The following is a 16,139-nucleotide window of genomic DNA, read 5'->3' as shown; positions in this document are numbered from 1 at the left end:
AGCTGATTTAGAGTCTGATGCGACTTGTCCAACACAAACCCGCTAATATTATCGCGCCACTATAAAGTTAAGTTAGCCTCCATTTTCACGTTTTACTGTTTGAGCTGCAGCTGCGGGTCACAAATGATGTGTTTTAACTGGCCTGAAGTCAGTCAACACAGGAAGAAGACATCAAGCTATAAAAAATTCACTCGCCTTGCCCTTGTTGAAGTAGTGGAGGATTTTACGACTCAGGTTCTCCTTGCGCTGCCACTCGCTCTGACAGGGGTAGTGAAGGAAGTCCCTCAGGGGCCGATCCTCCCACTGCAGCAGCTCCCAGTACAGCAGCAGAGTGAACGCTGCCTCTGTTGTCGAGGGGGCACAGGTCAAAGGTCATCAGAATAAAAGTGTATCGTCATGATGATCCGCTGTCTAGTACAGCTACAGATGTTGATGTCTGGCGACAGTGATGAGCTGAACCAGACGTTTTGGGTCTGGTCTTTGTGAACAGATGGCGTATGACAGGAAGCGCAGTCGGTGGCACAGAGCTCAAGCTGCCCAGAGGATGGCGAGGATGCTTTGGCATATTGGTTGCCAGAGGTTCAAAGTGCACCTGCACAGTTGAAATCATATCAGCTGCTGTCTGTCACTAATGCAGCTACTGCAGCTTTTCATCCTCAACCCACAGCTGGACAATAACGTGCTGGAGGAATACAGTTTATTATTTTATATCTCTAAATACTTTTTAATGTGCATTTGTACTGTGAGATTTGGACTGTAACAGTGCTGTTACATATAAGGTACTTACAGTGAATATGGGCCATACATGAGAGGTGACAGTAAATAAACTAAATAGACAGTAGATACTGCTATTTGTGCAATATGTGTTTATTCAGTCAGCAGTAAAGGATAAAGGACTTTACTGTTGGGCGACTAAGCAAGTCTCAATGAGAAATTTTGGTGCCTCCTCTCATATTGAAATACTTGGACATTTGGCTGTCTTGACTGTGATGTAACAATAAAGCGGTGTGTAACACTGACAATTGACTATAATGAAGGAAAAAGTGGTTTTGTTGAGGTTCGTTGTCACATGGAGTGAATAAACTCAAGCTGAAATTAATGATCATTTAGTCAATTGTGAGGATTCGCTTCCTTTGTTGGTCTTGTGAGATAATAATTTAAGTATCTTTTGGCTTTTGAGTGTCGCAGTAATTTGATGAAACTGTTATTTTTCACTGTATTCTCACATTTTAGAAACTCACCAAGAAAATCAGCAGATTCATCAATAATGGATATGATCATTATGTGCAACCCGAAAATAAACAGCCCAACAACATGAATCCAGTGCATCCACAGTGTAAAACCAAAGACAAATGACACCCTTTCCAAGCTGAATCCCTGTCTTTGAAGATAGGAAAGCTCTTTCTAGGCAGACAATGATTCACACTATAGAAACATGTGCAATCACAGCCAACTCTGCAGAACACTAATATGTGTTTCAATTATCTTGCCAGCTGCCTGTTGTTTGTTTTACGTAAGTGATGAATAAGGTTGCTTTTAATTAGTCATATTTGGCTACATTTACATGCACACAATGAAGCCTCCGCTGCCAGTAATGTGAGTAAAGCAAGAACACTTAAACCATTTACACGATTACATAAACCAACAACTTCCCCAAATTTCCTGTTTACATGATTGAGAGTGGCATTACCAGACGTGATTAAAATTTACCCCTCAAATTACTAATTTAGCCTTTGTCTCATGCATAATGCACAAATGTTTTAAAAAATCCCCGAATCAGAAAACATGAAAAGGGCTGATGTTCAAAGTGGAGACTGTTGAGCAATAATTTTATTATTAGTATTCACATTTATCTCAACCTATCCTATCTCCAGGCATTTGGTCTGTCTCTTTAACCTGTCAAGGGTATTTACTTTGCAAGTCTCTGTTTTCATCATACTTTCTCATCTATTATCTTCCTTATCTGTGGCTGAATGGGGAATACAGACAGCTGTGGTGGAGTTTCACCAGTTTACATAAGATGACTCTCTTTTTGATTGTGAGGGCAGACCAACTTAACTTATTCTGATTATCAACAGAGAATTATTTGCTAAAAAAAAAAAAAAAAAAAAAGATGTATCCAAGCCTGAAATTATCGCCTTAAATGACTTTAAACACGTTACTCTGATGATTAGCCCTCTACTCTGGGCTCCATGTGCAAATAAGAATCATAAAGATTAATGCTAAACATTTCTGCCACCCAAACTGGAGAGCGAGGATCAGTCTGTATACGCCCACACCAACTTGAAGGTGCAGTCAAACCGGATTTCATCAGGCCAAATTTACCTGCAAGCAGCATTTCCCCTTCTCTGCTGTTTGGATTATTTTGCAGCAGAGTTATAAAACAAGGATATAAAAGATCGATATTTTCTGAATGAGAAGTCAATCCCACTCCTTCAAACTGGCTGGCAGCCTTGTGATTTTGTATGTTTATTCAGGCCATCAGTATGCAGGGCCCTTAACCAAAAGAGTCATGTTTCTGCTGTAAATATCGTGTTTTTTTTTTTTTCCTGCAGCCACAAGCCTGTACTACATTTATTCTGCTTCTTCTCCAGGTGCATCTATTGGTAAAATCAAATGAAAGGAAAGAGATGCACGCAGGGCAGCAGGGCAAAGGCAAGACAAAAATCCGCTGCCTCTCATAGGATCATCTCTGTTACCTGTGAAGTCCTCTGCTTGGAGATGTAGGTCACACAGCTTGTGGATGTAACGGATGTACATGTCCTCCTTGTTGACCTCTGATTTGTAGAAGTTCTGCTGGTGCATTAATAAGAAAAGAAAGGGTTAATCCATGTGTGGAAACATTCCTAAATATGTTTTTCTAAAATCCAGACTAAAATGCTATGAATGTCTCACCATAAGGTTGACGGAACCACCAATTTTCTTGTTCTCCATCTCGTCTCCTTTCATGCAGTCCCTGCACATAAAAAATGGTTTATTTTTCTCGCTGCTCTGCAATTTCATGACATAAACCATTGGCGTTCATATGAGCATCTTAGTCTCACCATACCTGTAATCCAGCAATCGCTCAACAAGTCTTGTGACTGATGTGACGAATGAGATCCCCGTTTCTCTCCACGTCTCCTGCTCAATCTTCTCCAGCAGGCTGTGCAGAAAATACAGTAAGGTGTTCTTATTAAAGGTGATGAGCACAGACAGTAAAGAGATATGAATCAAAATGCGTCTTAGCCTTCGCTGTGACGGCATTTCTCCTCACCTTGGATAAGGGCCGAATAGCTGAGTCCTGTGGTGTGACAGCCAAACAACACAGACAAGCACGTTAGAGGGAAATAAAACGAGAGCAGCATCACTTCACAGGCTCACTAAACACAGGTTTGATGCTTACAAGAGGCTGAAGAGCTCTCTGTGATTATCATCGCCTTTCCCGTCCGACACCATGCTGTCCAGCTTATCCATCAGCTCTGCTTCCACCTACACACACGCACACGTTCAGACGAAAGAGGTGGGCATGTTATGTGGCAAAAAACCTTCCATTTTTACCTGCTGCAGCACTCAGTCTGATGTTCGCAACATAATAATGTTATGATGACCTGTTTGAAGTTGCCGTTTTTCCTCTGCTCCCAATCCATCATGTCATGGAAAATTGGGATCATAATATTTCGGACCTCAGTCTGAGGGACCAGGGTGACGCCAAGGAAGGGACCCATCATTCCTGGGATGAAGTGGGGCTTGTTGTCACCTGGATTAAAGAGATTCATACACATTGGAGCACGGTGTGTGTGTGTGTGTGTGTGTGTGTGTGTGTGTGTGTGTGTGTGTGTGTGTGTGTGTGTGTGTGTGTGTGTGTGTGTGTGTGTGAGGGGAGGATGCTGTGGAGTCAGGCTGTGTGTCGCACCTAATTTTTGCCACATGCTGAAGAGCTCATAAGCCATCATCACTCTCATATCTCCATACCTACACAGAAAAGAGTGGAAGGTGAAGAATAGAAGGTTACATAAATAAATAAGCTGTGTTGGAAAGAATGCACACAATGAAAATATGCTGTTTTTTACTTGTCAAGGACTTTCTTTCTCTTAGCCGGGCCGAGCGCCTCCATCTGCAGACTGGGCTGGTTGATGTACAGCACAGTGAGGCTGAAGAAGGAGTTCCACACCTAACACGCACCACAGACAAAAACAAAAGTGAATAAATGCCACTTTGAATCATAGCGTTTCAGAAACCGAATTACGGAAAAGCATCAGACTTTGTGGTGTGGCGGGTTTCCTGAAATCCCGCCCCCGCTGTTCCGACACGCACCTTGAAATCAAAATCTGCCTCTGAGAAGTTCTTGTGCAGCGCCGGAGACAGGAACTGTGTTGTCACTACGATGATACTGCAGAAAGCAAACATTACATTGTCATCTTACAAAGCCAGGTAGCTGCCAAAAATAGATGAAGAAATTTGCAACACAAGCGTCACCTTCAGAGCAGGATTGTCTGAAGCGAGTCTGATCTATTGGTTGGCTGTATTCCCTTACCATCTCCGGGACAAAGACTGCATGACAAAAATGGAAAAGCAGACTCACTGACTAGTTAGAAGCCTCATGACACTCCAGTCTCGGGGGAAGATAGTCAGTTTCATCAGATTGCGGAACACGCAGAAGATCTTCAACAGGAACTCCTGCCAAGGAATATATTAAGAAAGTGTATGCAGTCAAGGTATGTAGCAAGCAGGCTGCAGCAAAATGCTATAATCATGCTCAGCTCTATGACTCAGAGCACCCCTCACCTTCAGCTCCTCCTTGCTATGGAAGTTGTTGAGTAGATGGTGAAAGTGGATCTCAGTCATCTGTTGGAGTAGAGAGAGAAGGCAGGAAACATACTCCCCCTGTGTGAAGGAAAACGACAGTTATGGGCACACTTATTTAACAAAGGTTAATCAATTCAAAATATTCACCTAATTCCACCTGTTTTGATGCACGTCACAGAGGCGCTTTGAGCGGAAGCTTACCGTTATCTCTGCAGTGCACTGGGGACAGCGTTGTCCTCTGGACGTCTCCACAGAGTGCGACTTGCTCATGATGGACAGCAGAGTCTGCAGCAGCACATCCAGAAGACTCTCCACCATCATCTCCACTTCCTCCTGAACAGAAGACTCCTGAGACATGGAGAGCGAGTAGAGGGAAGCAGAGATATGTTGAGTCAACAACAGAGATGCAAGCATGCCTCTTAATGTGAATGCCTTAGTGTTTGTGCTAACAAGCTACAGCTGAAATTGCGTGATCACATATAAAATACAGAAAATGTATACTTTTTTGTAATCACATGAGATTTTCAGTCATATATGTCTTGCATGCATATGATGCAATATACTGTACCATGGAGCTGGTCTTAATTATGGAAAAGATGCTGCTGAGGATCCCAGAACAGATGAGCAGCTCCCTCTGCTGGCGCAGATGCAGGTGGATGTGGTGCAGAACCACCGGCAGCAGAATACTACGAGACTCTGAGGGAGGAGAGACAGAAGAAGAAGAAAGGAGTGAGGATGAAACTGAAAAGCACGTTATGCACATTAGGCTTACACACATGGTTGTTTTGGTATCTTCGGGGAAAAAAAAGACTTTGCGTAGACCTTCGCATTTGTCTCACCAGGGAAGAAGAAGAGGCGGCTCTCTACTGTACGAGCAATGGACTGCAGTTTGACTACATCCATAGACTGGCCGATGTCCACAGTGCTGGGCATGCTCCCTAGGGTGCCCCTGACATACTCGGCTACCTCCTGAACGGTGAACATCTGCAGCAGCTCATCAAAGATATCGGGGAAACTGTTCAACAGAGCTGCCTGGGGGGAGAAACAAAGGACGACGAGAAGGAATTTGTAGTGCACAGAGGGATTAATATGTTTCAAAGACTCTACACTTACACGTATAAAAACATCACAAAAAATATAACATATATGGTTGTTTTCTGTGTGAGACTGACATGAGATAGCCCAGAATTAAGCCTGCTATTTATCTCACAAAAGGAGCTTCTTTCCACAGCCTTACTATCAGTTTCTCTCTATTCAGACTCAAATAATCAGTACAATTGCCAAATGTAAACACTGTACATCAGATATCTAAGAATGCATCATCCTGTTAGTGCCGGCTGGTAGACACGCAACCTCTGTTGCACTGTGGAGCCGACACAGGGGGGCGCTGTGACTTACTGAGATGGACGACAGGCCCAGAGTATGACCACAGAAAGGCATGCAGCTGATCACACCTCTAAACTGTCCAAGAGCAAGCCAAGGATGGGGCAACAGTGGGGGCGAAGGATTGAAGCATCAGTCAACAGAACGCACAGAATGAAAAAGTGAAAAAGTACAAAGCATGAAACAATAAAAACACGTGAACAAACAAAAATGAATCAGTGAATCATGAATAAAAACTGAGAGGATGAATAATAAAGAAAATATAAATGTTCACAAACAAAGGTAAAATAAATCATTCTGCGGTCATCAGAGCGGCAGACAGTGAAAATGTTCGAGGTGTGAACTATCTGACCTGCGTGAACACCAGGTTCTCTGAGCTGCGGCTGTCCAGACTCAGAACGAAGCGGATCGACTGGAAGAGCTCTTGGATGCTCGCTCTGAACTGCTCCTCCTCCATCCCGCAGGTGGCTCTCGAGTACAGGATACGAGACTGGACGATGAACTTGAACAGGTACTCTAGAGCCTGAGGGGGGTGTTAGCAAGATGCAGATGGAGACATACAGTCAGATAACTTTTCCCTAACAACGAATAACCACTGAGCACTGACTGGGTTTTGTGGCTGACAATCCAGAGAAAATCTAACAGGTCTCTTAACAGAATATCTCTTCACGAGATCTCATTGGAAAAAAGGAAATGTGGAAGTGTTTCACTCCACACTCGTTAGTATCTGCAGAGATTTCTTGATAATTTCCTTTGTCTCCACTTCCAGAAGACTTACATGGCATCACAACACTCCTTATCTGACCTTCTGTTTGACCATTTCCCCATGTGTTACTAATTAATCCCAGTGGAATGAGCCAGGACAGACCAGAGAGGAAGCTGGGTGATACTTTACCCTCATGGCTTCCTGGATGTGGTCCTGTCGGACGACCTCCGCCGAGCGGTCCATGTACCACTTCAGACATCTAATCAGCTCTCTGCAGGTTTGAAATGACAAGAGACAATATTAGTTGATACTAAATTTTTACATTTGCTTTGAATATGCTCAGTGGAAAGAATTAAGTAAATGTTGTTGTACTTGTATGCCAAAGCCCCAGCAAAGTGGTTTTGGATGTAAGAGTCCATGACGGGTCTGAAGTGGTAGAAACGGCTGTCCCTGAGCAGGTTAATGATGAACACCTAAACACATACAACACATAGATATTATGCTTATTTTCTGTCCTCATAGGCAAAATAAATCTAATAGTAGAATATAGTTTAATTTTCCTACCAGTGACTGGAAAACCAGTGGTCCGTATTTATCAGTGTTGTCATCTAAAAGACAGAAGAGCGTATCCAGGACATCTCGCAAGAACTGTGAGGAGAAAAGGGAACAGCACAACCATCGCGTTACACGCCTTGATGGTGACTAAAATAGAAACAAAGGGTAGCCCCGTCACCCAAAAACGGCACAATAAAACCATTTTTAAGTTCTTCAATGATAATGTGACTTGTGAACAGTATTAAATATGGTTTTATACAATAACAGAAGATAGATAAATAATGTGAAGGCAGTGACCTTGACAATCTCCTCTCCGCTTATCTGACGTAATCGACCGAGGATGTCCAACACCCTGTCTGGATGGGCCTTCCAGTTCAGAAGGGCCAGAAGGTCCACTGAAAACAGAAGAAAGTGAGTTGAGCTGAGCAGGAAGTGAAAACACCGTATATAAAGAACAGCATGTCAGGTGTTAGATTACCATTTTGTGTGAGCTTGGTGGAGCAGAGTATTGTGGAGACCCAGAAGGTTTCTTTGGGGCTCCTCTGGAAGGGCAAGTTGGCCGGCAGGTTGGGACAGCTGTTGAAGTCCTCTTTACAGCAGGGCAGGCTCAGGTACAGGCCCTGGTTACTGAAGGTGGCATTTTCATCACACTATGGGATGGATAACAGAGGGAAAGAGAAGATTCATTAAGTTCTGGAGACATTTGAGTTGCTCTTCCGTCACCGCCCAATGAAAGAAGTTGACATACCTCTTAAGAGTATTAGCATGATATGTATATTACTCTGAGTAGCTCTCTGGCTTCAGAGTATAATAATGTGGCATGCAAGTGCCACATTATTTGTACTACCATGCAAAAAGGGTGCAACTTTAGAATGCAACAACAAATTAGACTGATCAAAATATATGATGCTAGCATGCTAACAATGTTAGCATGCCTGACTGGGATATAGCTTTCTGGTTTCATAGCATACTAATGTTGCTTGCTAGGGTTAGGGTTGTCTGACAGGGATATACTACTGTATATAGGGTCATAGGAGGTTTCTAATATTGATATATTGATGCTAGTTTAATATTCATGCGTGGAATACAGTACATTAGAATTTCCATTACATCTAGAAGTGCTAAGTCAAATGCAAACTCCTTGAAACTCCTTGGTGAATTATGTTCACACCTCTCACAGAGTAGCTACTGTACATGTTTTGGTGAAGGCGAACAGACAAACTGGGTGGTGAATTTCATTACATGCTGTCAGGGCAGACTATAACCCAGGGTCGACTGCTGAGAAACTACATTAAAGCTCACAGGGAGCTGCTAGCAGTGCACGCTTTAATTTGAAAGCTAAAGCTAAAATTAAACCAAAGTGTGTCTTTCACTTCACCTTTGTTTTAATATAACAATCATTATTACATTCTGTGTTGTTTTTTCCTGTTGACACAGAGCGCCATACATCTAAAATGAGTGTGTTAAACCTGCACGTACCTTGTACACATACAGCTCATGGCTTTCATCTGACAGTGTGGTCCCATCTTCTCTCATCAGAGGAGTGAAGGCAAATCCGAACAGTTTTTTCTCTCCTTTGTCTTTAGCTGAAAGGAAGCACATCATAATTTCATGCAGCATCTACACAGCACAAAACATACCTGAATAACTCAGCGCATGATCCAATCTGTGCTAATAAACCTATGTACTGAGGGACAACTGCCACTGGGATGCATTACTGACTCACTGGAGCAGTGTCTGAACTCAAAGCGTAGGTGAGACCCCCTGAAACGATCTATGGGAATTGGTAGCTTGACCATCTCGCTCCAGCGAGGGCCGTTGTTGTGATACAGGACAAAAGAGCGATATTCACTGGTGTTGGGCTCCCCGCTGCCCAAACTGATGCAATCCTGAGAAGAAAAAGAGCATGGAAGATTATTTTTAGTGGCATACGCTGTTAATGACGTATCAAATTAGTGTGTGGATGTATGGGAGGAAGCTTACACTCATCATGAGTCAAGTATTAACGATACGGTGCATAATAAGTCATGTGCTTATGTGTCATACTTTGAGTGTGTCCCCGTCGGCGTAGAGTACATAAAGCGTGACTTCGATGTTCTTCTGGACGCTCTTGCCTCCTCTTTCAAACTCCCCACGTTCCAGGGTCAGATACAGGTCATTGCGTGTGTCACCTGGGATAATTACACAGGAGAAACTTTAATTAAAGGGGAAACCCACTGATTTTGCATATCAAAGTCCACTTACAGGTCTTGTAATACTGTATCAAACCTTTGCAGAAAGAAAGCTGATTGTGACTCACTCAGTTGGGGACAACATGAAAATGAAAAAAATCTGGGGGTGTGGAGAATGGGTTTAATACAGGAACTGGATACCAGACCCAAAGATGGCACCCAGTCACGCAATGATTGACTTTATTTGCAGTTCGAAGTGTCCTGTGAACAGTTTTACAGAATCTTTTCTAATGCTGGTTTATGGGGGAAATACTTTTTGGGCTGCAGCTGATTCCTCTGTTGCAATACCGCAAGTGGCCACTGGGACAAATCGGCTCTCAGTGCATGTAGAAATGAGGACCATGCCTCCTGTCGGTTTGCAGCAAGCGGCTTTAGGCTACATTAGCAGCTACTAGCATAACCCACGCAAATCTCCAACAGAGCTGATTTCGATTGTGTTGTATTATGGGTAATGTAGGCACCAGGTTTTGACAAGGAAGAGGGATGCTTAAAAAATACAGTATCTCTGGGTCTGTTGCGTTGATTTTTCTATGTTCCCTGCGATGTGAAATGAGTGGAGCGCTCCTTTAAGCGTCACGAGCAGAATCATTGCCCTGCAGCACTGTCTCAGCCTCTCCAGCCTGAGCTACAATGTTACCCACAACAACAGGACAAAGACATCTCAGAAATTCCCAGACTATGACAACAAACATGCCTCCTGCCTTGGCAATGTTAATAAGTTACAATGTACACGTCAGCCTCTGCTCCAGAGACGAACTGCGAGCGGTCAACATAAATTAAGCAGCTGTGCAGACTAAGATGTGCACCACACGTCATTGTTCTTGTCAATGAGAAGTGACCCCGCTGAGTTGTTGTACACTGTAGCTCATGACTGCCTCAGCACCTTTTTGTGAGGTCAGTGTTTAATAGAATAAATATCAGTGGCAACAGTGGAGGAAGATATTGCAGTTATTTATAAAATCAGATTATAGTTATTTATATCCAAGTCATTTCCTTGGGGACGGATGAGTCACAAGGGTTGATATTGGGAGGTATTTCAGGCTAACTGGAAAGGAGCTGGAGAGGAAGGAAGAGGAGAGGAGAGGAGAGAAGGGGGGTAGAGAGGAGGAGAAGAGAGGAGAGGATCATACATTCTCAGTAGACACAAAGCAGAGCGGTGTTATCTGATGAAATATACCGAAATAAACACACACCTCTCCCTTTCTCTCGCTCTGTTTAAGTTTTCTTTGAAGACCTCTGCTCTTCATAATTTGCTCAGCACCTGACCTAAATGTCGATCTCACGCAAATAGGGAGAGACGGACTGAGAGTCTCCAAGACACCAGTGGTGGAAGAGGGACTCAGATCCTTTAAGTAACATGCAACAACTCAAGAATACTCCATTAGAAGTAAAAGCCTGGATTCAAAATCTTAATGAACAGATCAGCTACAAGTACTTACAAATGTCCCCCGTGATTGCTACATTATTCTGACATTATGAGACTGTTAATACAGATGCATCAATGTCCAGTGTTGTAGCTAATCGATGTGTGTCTTGTTTTAACTACTTTATATAGAGTTAAGTGGTTTGGTGCTCCCAACTGAGGGGTCGAGACCCCTGAAAGGATCACAAGAAATATATAAAAATAAAGAGGGGTCATGACATGATTAATGAGGTAGGACAGAAGAAACAAAAAAAAATGCTGCTGGACAAACTTGAGACACTTTTTATGACTTTTCTCTTATTTTTGCTGTTTTTATAGTATACAATAACTGTTGTTTAAATGAAACCCTCCCAGAACCTTTTGGTGAAACTTAAACAACTCATAGATATCTGAAGTGTGACATGAGGCCACTAGTGTTGCAATGTAGTAATAATAACTAATGTAGTATCAAATAGCTATACAAATAGGTAAATTATACTGACTGCAAGTACAGTATTTGAGCAAATGTACTTACTTTCCACCCCTGCAAAATACAGACACATCGCGTGCTGTGAAACCAACTTGTAAATGACTATTTCCTCATCACCACAGCCCACTCGTCATCCTTCTGCTCCTTCATCTGCATCCTCTGTACCCTGATCTGTGACCTTCCCCTCTTTTCATTCCTTCTAACCATCTGCCCTCTGGTCTCCTCCTCCTCCCTGAACCTCTCCGTCTCCATTACCGCCTACTGCTATTTGCCTCCTTACCTGGCAGGATGACATCTGGGAAACCCAGTTTGCGTGTGAGTGCCAGGGCCCTGTTGAACACAGCCTGGTTCTCCCGTCTGATCTGCTCCAGCTCACCTCGCAGCAGCTGCAGGGAAATGATGAGGCCTGGGGGCAGGAATATATATATATATATATATATATGTATATGTATATATGTGTGCGTGTGTGTGTGTGTGCGTGTGTGTGTGTGTGCGTGCGTGTGTGTGTAAAGGGGGGTGGGTGGAGGGGCAAATGAGGGGGTGTGGGGTTGTGGGAGGAAAGTGGAATCGAAGGAAAGAAAGCGAAGGGACGAAGAAGAAAGGAGATGGGAGAAGGGAGGGACAGCGGGGTATTTAAAGGACATTAGTCAGAATGTGGGGGAGGAGAAGATAGACAGAGGAGTGGATGGAGAGATAAGAGCAGGGAGAACAGAGGGAGGGAGGAGAAACGGTGTTGAGGAATTATGCAAAGAAGCAAGCAAAAATATGGGCACAAACCTAGTGACAGATTTTTCTGAGGCAAGAGTCATATATCAAACTGTGGGATGCTCATAAAAAGAGGAGTAATAGTGACGGAGGAGCGTTCACGCTTACGGTGAAGACATTTTGAAAGTTCCACACAGCAAGACTGTTAAATACCAAGTGACCTGCATTATAACGTGTTTTTTCCCTCAGGTCGTAGTGACAGTTAGAGGTGGCCGATATACAGTACAATCATCTGTAATGTCAAATTAATCTTTTTTTTTTTTTTTTTAAATATAAGGGTATTATGTGCTTTCCTGAACTTCAATTTTAAACCCATCTATAAATAAAATATGGGAATGTGTGTTCTTTGGCTCATTGAATGAATTGAAGGAATATTTTGACTATATTTTGAGAAACATGCTAATTTGCTTTTAGAGCAGGTGCAGGAGAAAATAGAATTCACTGTTTCCAGCTGCTCAAATGTGAACATCTGGATGGTTTTCTGTGAAATATCTTTGGGTATGGTCATGGTATATACTGTCACACTATTCACAGTGATCAACACTGTATCCAAAGTGGATCACTTTGGTTCTATTGATTTTACTTCAAGCCAATAGCAACACGTCTTTCCAGAAACAATGTCCTGCTTTCTCAGGATGATCAATAGACCTTGCTGGGCAGTTTTCTTTAGAACTACTTTGTAAAAACAATAGACACCATGTTCACCATTACCCTGTCTTTGTCTAGGGAGACATTTTCAAATTTTTAAATGAAAATTGGCCTTAAGGAAATGAAAAGCCCTTAATCTCCATAGTGCTCTCCCTCAAAACTCTGCACAACCAAAACTGTCCATATGTCCAAAACGTCATGACTGCATATCCAACTCTTGAGCTAACATATATCACATGACCTGTTTTCAACTGTCCTTGAACGAGACCTGGACCCCCTACCTGCTTTGGAAAAAAACATTCATCATCAGCAACAGATCTGTAGAGACAACATATTTACCATAGTTGGTGCTGGGAGCTGAGTACTTGGTGTTGGACTTGCGGATGATGTTCTCATGTATCTGGTACCACTCGTTCTCATTGTTACATCTGGAGAGAAAGACAGTTGGGTAGGGCTGTTAACGACGCACCCATTAGTGGGTCCAGATGGAGGGATCAGGATTGTGCGCATGGGGACTACATGAACAGCATGTGTCCCTGAGACGATTTCCTCCTGGAGAAAAGGTAGCAGCAGGGGGAGGTGCTATCAAGCAGCACATTAGCCCAAATGCACAGCTCACTAAGCAAACCTGACAGCCAGCTCTCTACCAGCCTTTTTCATTACTGTGGGCCCGTAGGCCCCTGGGATGGCATGGGGAAATGCACAGACTGGAGTGTTATAGGAGCCGACAGTTTGGAGGCAGCTCAGCACTGAATCACTGTTTGCTTTTTAAAGGGAAGAGCTCTTCGCCTCAGCAGAGAAATCCAATAAAAACGACAGCTTTCTATTTTAGAAATCTTTATTTCACACTAAGCTGTATGGTTATCCTGAAAGTACTGAACAAGAAAAATGTCATGCAACAGGAAGGCAAAGTGTATAAATGACCTCTGACCCGGAGCGGACGGCGGGGAGGACAGAGGAGACATTCTAGCTGTTGACTGACAGGAGAAAATGCTGAGCTCGGTGTTATTTTTCTTTGTCCTCCAGCTTTGCTCAATTATCTAAGTGTCATCTCTCTGGGTCTCTTCCCTTCTCTCTCTCTGTGTCTCCCTCCTTCGCTGGGTTGGCCGGCGTACAGGAGTGGCTCTCTGTGGCGAAGCCTAACAGAAGCAGCCAGATTCACAACACGCCAAGTGCCCTATCTCAGGCCCGGGGTGAGCAGCTATTGATTTTCCAGAGGACACTTCATTATCATTCTGGTCGAAACACACCAGGCATCAACACTGAAGCACTAGGTTGTCATGCAAGACATCCGCAGAAGATTCACACGTTCCCGCTTCATTGCATAAATTCTTTCATTCTATTTCCAAAAGCACAGAAGCCATGCAACCACCAAGCAATCACACTGACTGGTACGGAAAAGTGTACACAGACCATTTTTATGATAATATTCACACTTTAAAATGCCTTTTTTGTGCTTTTCTACTTATAATCAAGATGAAGAGGAAGAACACGCAGACTCACGTATAAACTTTGAGCACAAAGTCCTTCTCCTCTTTGAGGTCTGTGATGGTGTGGAAAACATCACTCATGGCCAGAACAGCGCAGCCATAAGGTCGTCTGTACTGCACATGAGGCGGGCCTTTCTTTGAGTCGTTTAGCAGCATACGACCTGGACGCAAAAAAAGGAGAATGACCTGCTAGGAAGCAGCACAGAGAAATCAGAAATCTCTGTCATTAAACATGAAGGTGCACATTATTTACCAGTTCTTACGACATGTGCAACAATGTACAGGTCTCTCTTCAAGTCTTTACTGCTCAGGTCCTACAGAGAAATGGGATGAAACATGTTAGACTCTGTAATAATAATAATTCTATTACTTTTTCATTAAAAATGTGGTCATATAAAAATATATATATACAACCCCAATTCCAAAAACAGTTCAAACACTGTATGAAACGCAAATAAAAACACGTTGCAAGCATTTGCATACAAATTGTGTTTACCGATAAAGTGTTCCTGAGCCCATGTAGTAACATCCTTTCTACAGTACGGTCATGTGTTCACAAAGTGGTGAACCTCGCTCCGTCCTCGCTTGTGAACGACTGAGCCTTTCCAGGATGCCCCTTTCATACCCAATCATGATACTATCACCTGTTAATGAACCTGTTTATCTGTGGAATGATCCAAAAAGGTGTTTTTCCACAACTTTCCATGTTGCTGCATCAAATTCAGAAGCTTATATTTACAAAAATCAATGAAGCTGATGAGGTCACACATTAAATGCATTGTGTCCGTACTGAGTTCAAAAAGGATAAGAAAACGATCGCATTCTGTTCTATTTATGTTTTACCCAAACCATTTTTTTTGGAATCAGGGTTGTACTGAATGTCTCGAAGGGAAAATAGGTTACCGTGAAGAGAGCACACAGACGATCCACCTTCTCTGGATTCTTTGGTCCTCCATTTTTGTTCAGTTTCACCATGAACTTCTCACTGCAAAGAGAGCCAGCTCACAGTTTCAGAGTGTCTGTCGACCACATTTTGCCCCTGTCAATCTGTTGGACAGAGATAGTGTGTAGCCACGTGTGTCTGTGTGTGCGCGTGTGTGTGTGTGTGTTAGCATGCATCTCTCTGCCCTTGCACACATGCATATTTCACTGTCGGATTATTCAGGGCTGTTGTGCGTGCGCTCAGACTCCTCTGTGTACCTGATCTGTTTGCCCTCACGAGTGTCGTACAGGAAGAAGAAGACGTCTGCATCCTCGCTGATGCTGTTGTAAGTAAAGCTCTTCAAATTGATGAAGAGGTGGTGCGACACGGGGACACGGCAACCGTCACCATGGCGCTGTCTCGTGCTGTCACCCTGGGAATGAAGAAGAAAGTGACCGCTAACAAGACGGTCCTCACTGCAAGCCAGGCCAAGCACCTGCCACTCTGTATATACATAAGCTGATTTAACACATCAGTGGGGGTACTGTAAGGGTGAATAATTCATTCATAAATGCTCTGCAGTGAATTTCATCCTCTCACAAGTCATACTATTTACAGTAAACCCAGTAGGCATACAGGCTGTCATCGAAATAAAGAAATGATGAATGAATGATGGGAAACTGCATGGAGGCTGCATTCCTGTGATGAAAACATCTGTATTTATTTGATGCATGACAACAGTGATTACGTCCATCTCAT

General features: G+C 43.1%; 1 protein-coding gene across 2 annotated transcripts in view; it reads right to left on the bottom strand.

The window, feature by feature from the left end:
* The window catches only part of LOC139334691 (dedicator of cytokinesis protein 3-like), a 52,069-nt gene that overhangs the window by 14,716 nt on the left and 21,214 nt on the right, over window positions 1–16,139 (bottom strand). Inside the window, exons 9-38 of one of the 2 annotated variants that reach the window (XM_070967763.1) lie at window positions 15,659–15,813; window positions 15,362–15,443; window positions 14,712–14,772; window positions 14,472–14,619; window positions 13,308–13,396; window positions 11,836–11,961; window positions 9,479–9,603; window positions 9,159–9,321; window positions 8,912–9,018; window positions 7,911–8,082; window positions 7,730–7,827; window positions 7,442–7,525; window positions 7,250–7,350; window positions 7,067–7,148; window positions 6,524–6,694; window positions 5,628–5,820; window positions 5,357–5,484; window positions 4,990–5,136; window positions 4,768–4,866; window positions 4,565–4,659; window positions 4,297–4,372; window positions 4,053–4,153; window positions 3,896–3,954; window positions 3,591–3,739; window positions 3,386–3,471; window positions 3,257–3,283; window positions 3,050–3,145; window positions 2,896–2,956; window positions 2,700–2,796; window positions 196–344 (exon numbers count right to left, since the gene is read on the bottom strand). In XM_070967763.1, the coding sequence (XP_070823864.1) occupies window positions 196–344; window positions 2,700–2,796; window positions 2,896–2,956; window positions 3,050–3,145; window positions 3,257–3,283; window positions 3,386–3,471; window positions 3,591–3,739; window positions 3,896–3,954; window positions 4,053–4,153; window positions 4,297–4,372; window positions 4,565–4,659; window positions 4,768–4,866; window positions 4,990–5,136; window positions 5,357–5,484; window positions 5,628–5,820; window positions 6,524–6,694; window positions 7,067–7,148; window positions 7,250–7,350; window positions 7,442–7,525; window positions 7,730–7,827; window positions 7,911–8,082; window positions 8,912–9,018; window positions 9,159–9,321; window positions 9,479–9,603; window positions 11,836–11,961; window positions 13,308–13,396; window positions 14,472–14,619; window positions 14,712–14,772; window positions 15,362–15,443; window positions 15,659–15,813 (3,327 nt within the window). The remainder of the gene's footprint in view (window positions 1–195; window positions 345–2,699; window positions 2,797–2,895; window positions 2,957–3,049; window positions 3,146–3,256; window positions 3,284–3,385; window positions 3,472–3,590; window positions 3,740–3,895; window positions 3,955–4,052; window positions 4,154–4,296; window positions 4,373–4,564; window positions 4,660–4,767; window positions 4,867–4,989; window positions 5,137–5,356; window positions 5,485–5,627; window positions 5,821–6,523; window positions 6,695–7,066; window positions 7,149–7,249; window positions 7,351–7,441; window positions 7,526–7,729; window positions 7,828–7,910; window positions 8,083–8,911; window positions 9,019–9,158; window positions 9,322–9,478; window positions 9,604–11,835; window positions 11,962–13,307; window positions 13,397–14,471; window positions 14,620–14,711; window positions 14,773–15,361; window positions 15,444–15,658; window positions 15,814–16,139) is intronic. The other variant, XM_070967762.1, reaches the window with a different exon arrangement.

Source organism: Chaetodon trifascialis, chromosome 8 (genome assembly GCF_039877785.1).
Source record: "Chaetodon trifascialis isolate fChaTrf1 chromosome 8, fChaTrf1.hap1, whole genome shotgun sequence".
Classification (NCBI taxonomy): domain Eukaryota; kingdom Metazoa; phylum Chordata; class Actinopteri; order Chaetodontiformes; family Chaetodontidae; genus Chaetodon; species Chaetodon trifascialis.
The sequence above is the reverse complement of the archived record's forward strand: the minus strand, read 5'-3'. Positions and strand labels throughout refer to the sequence as shown.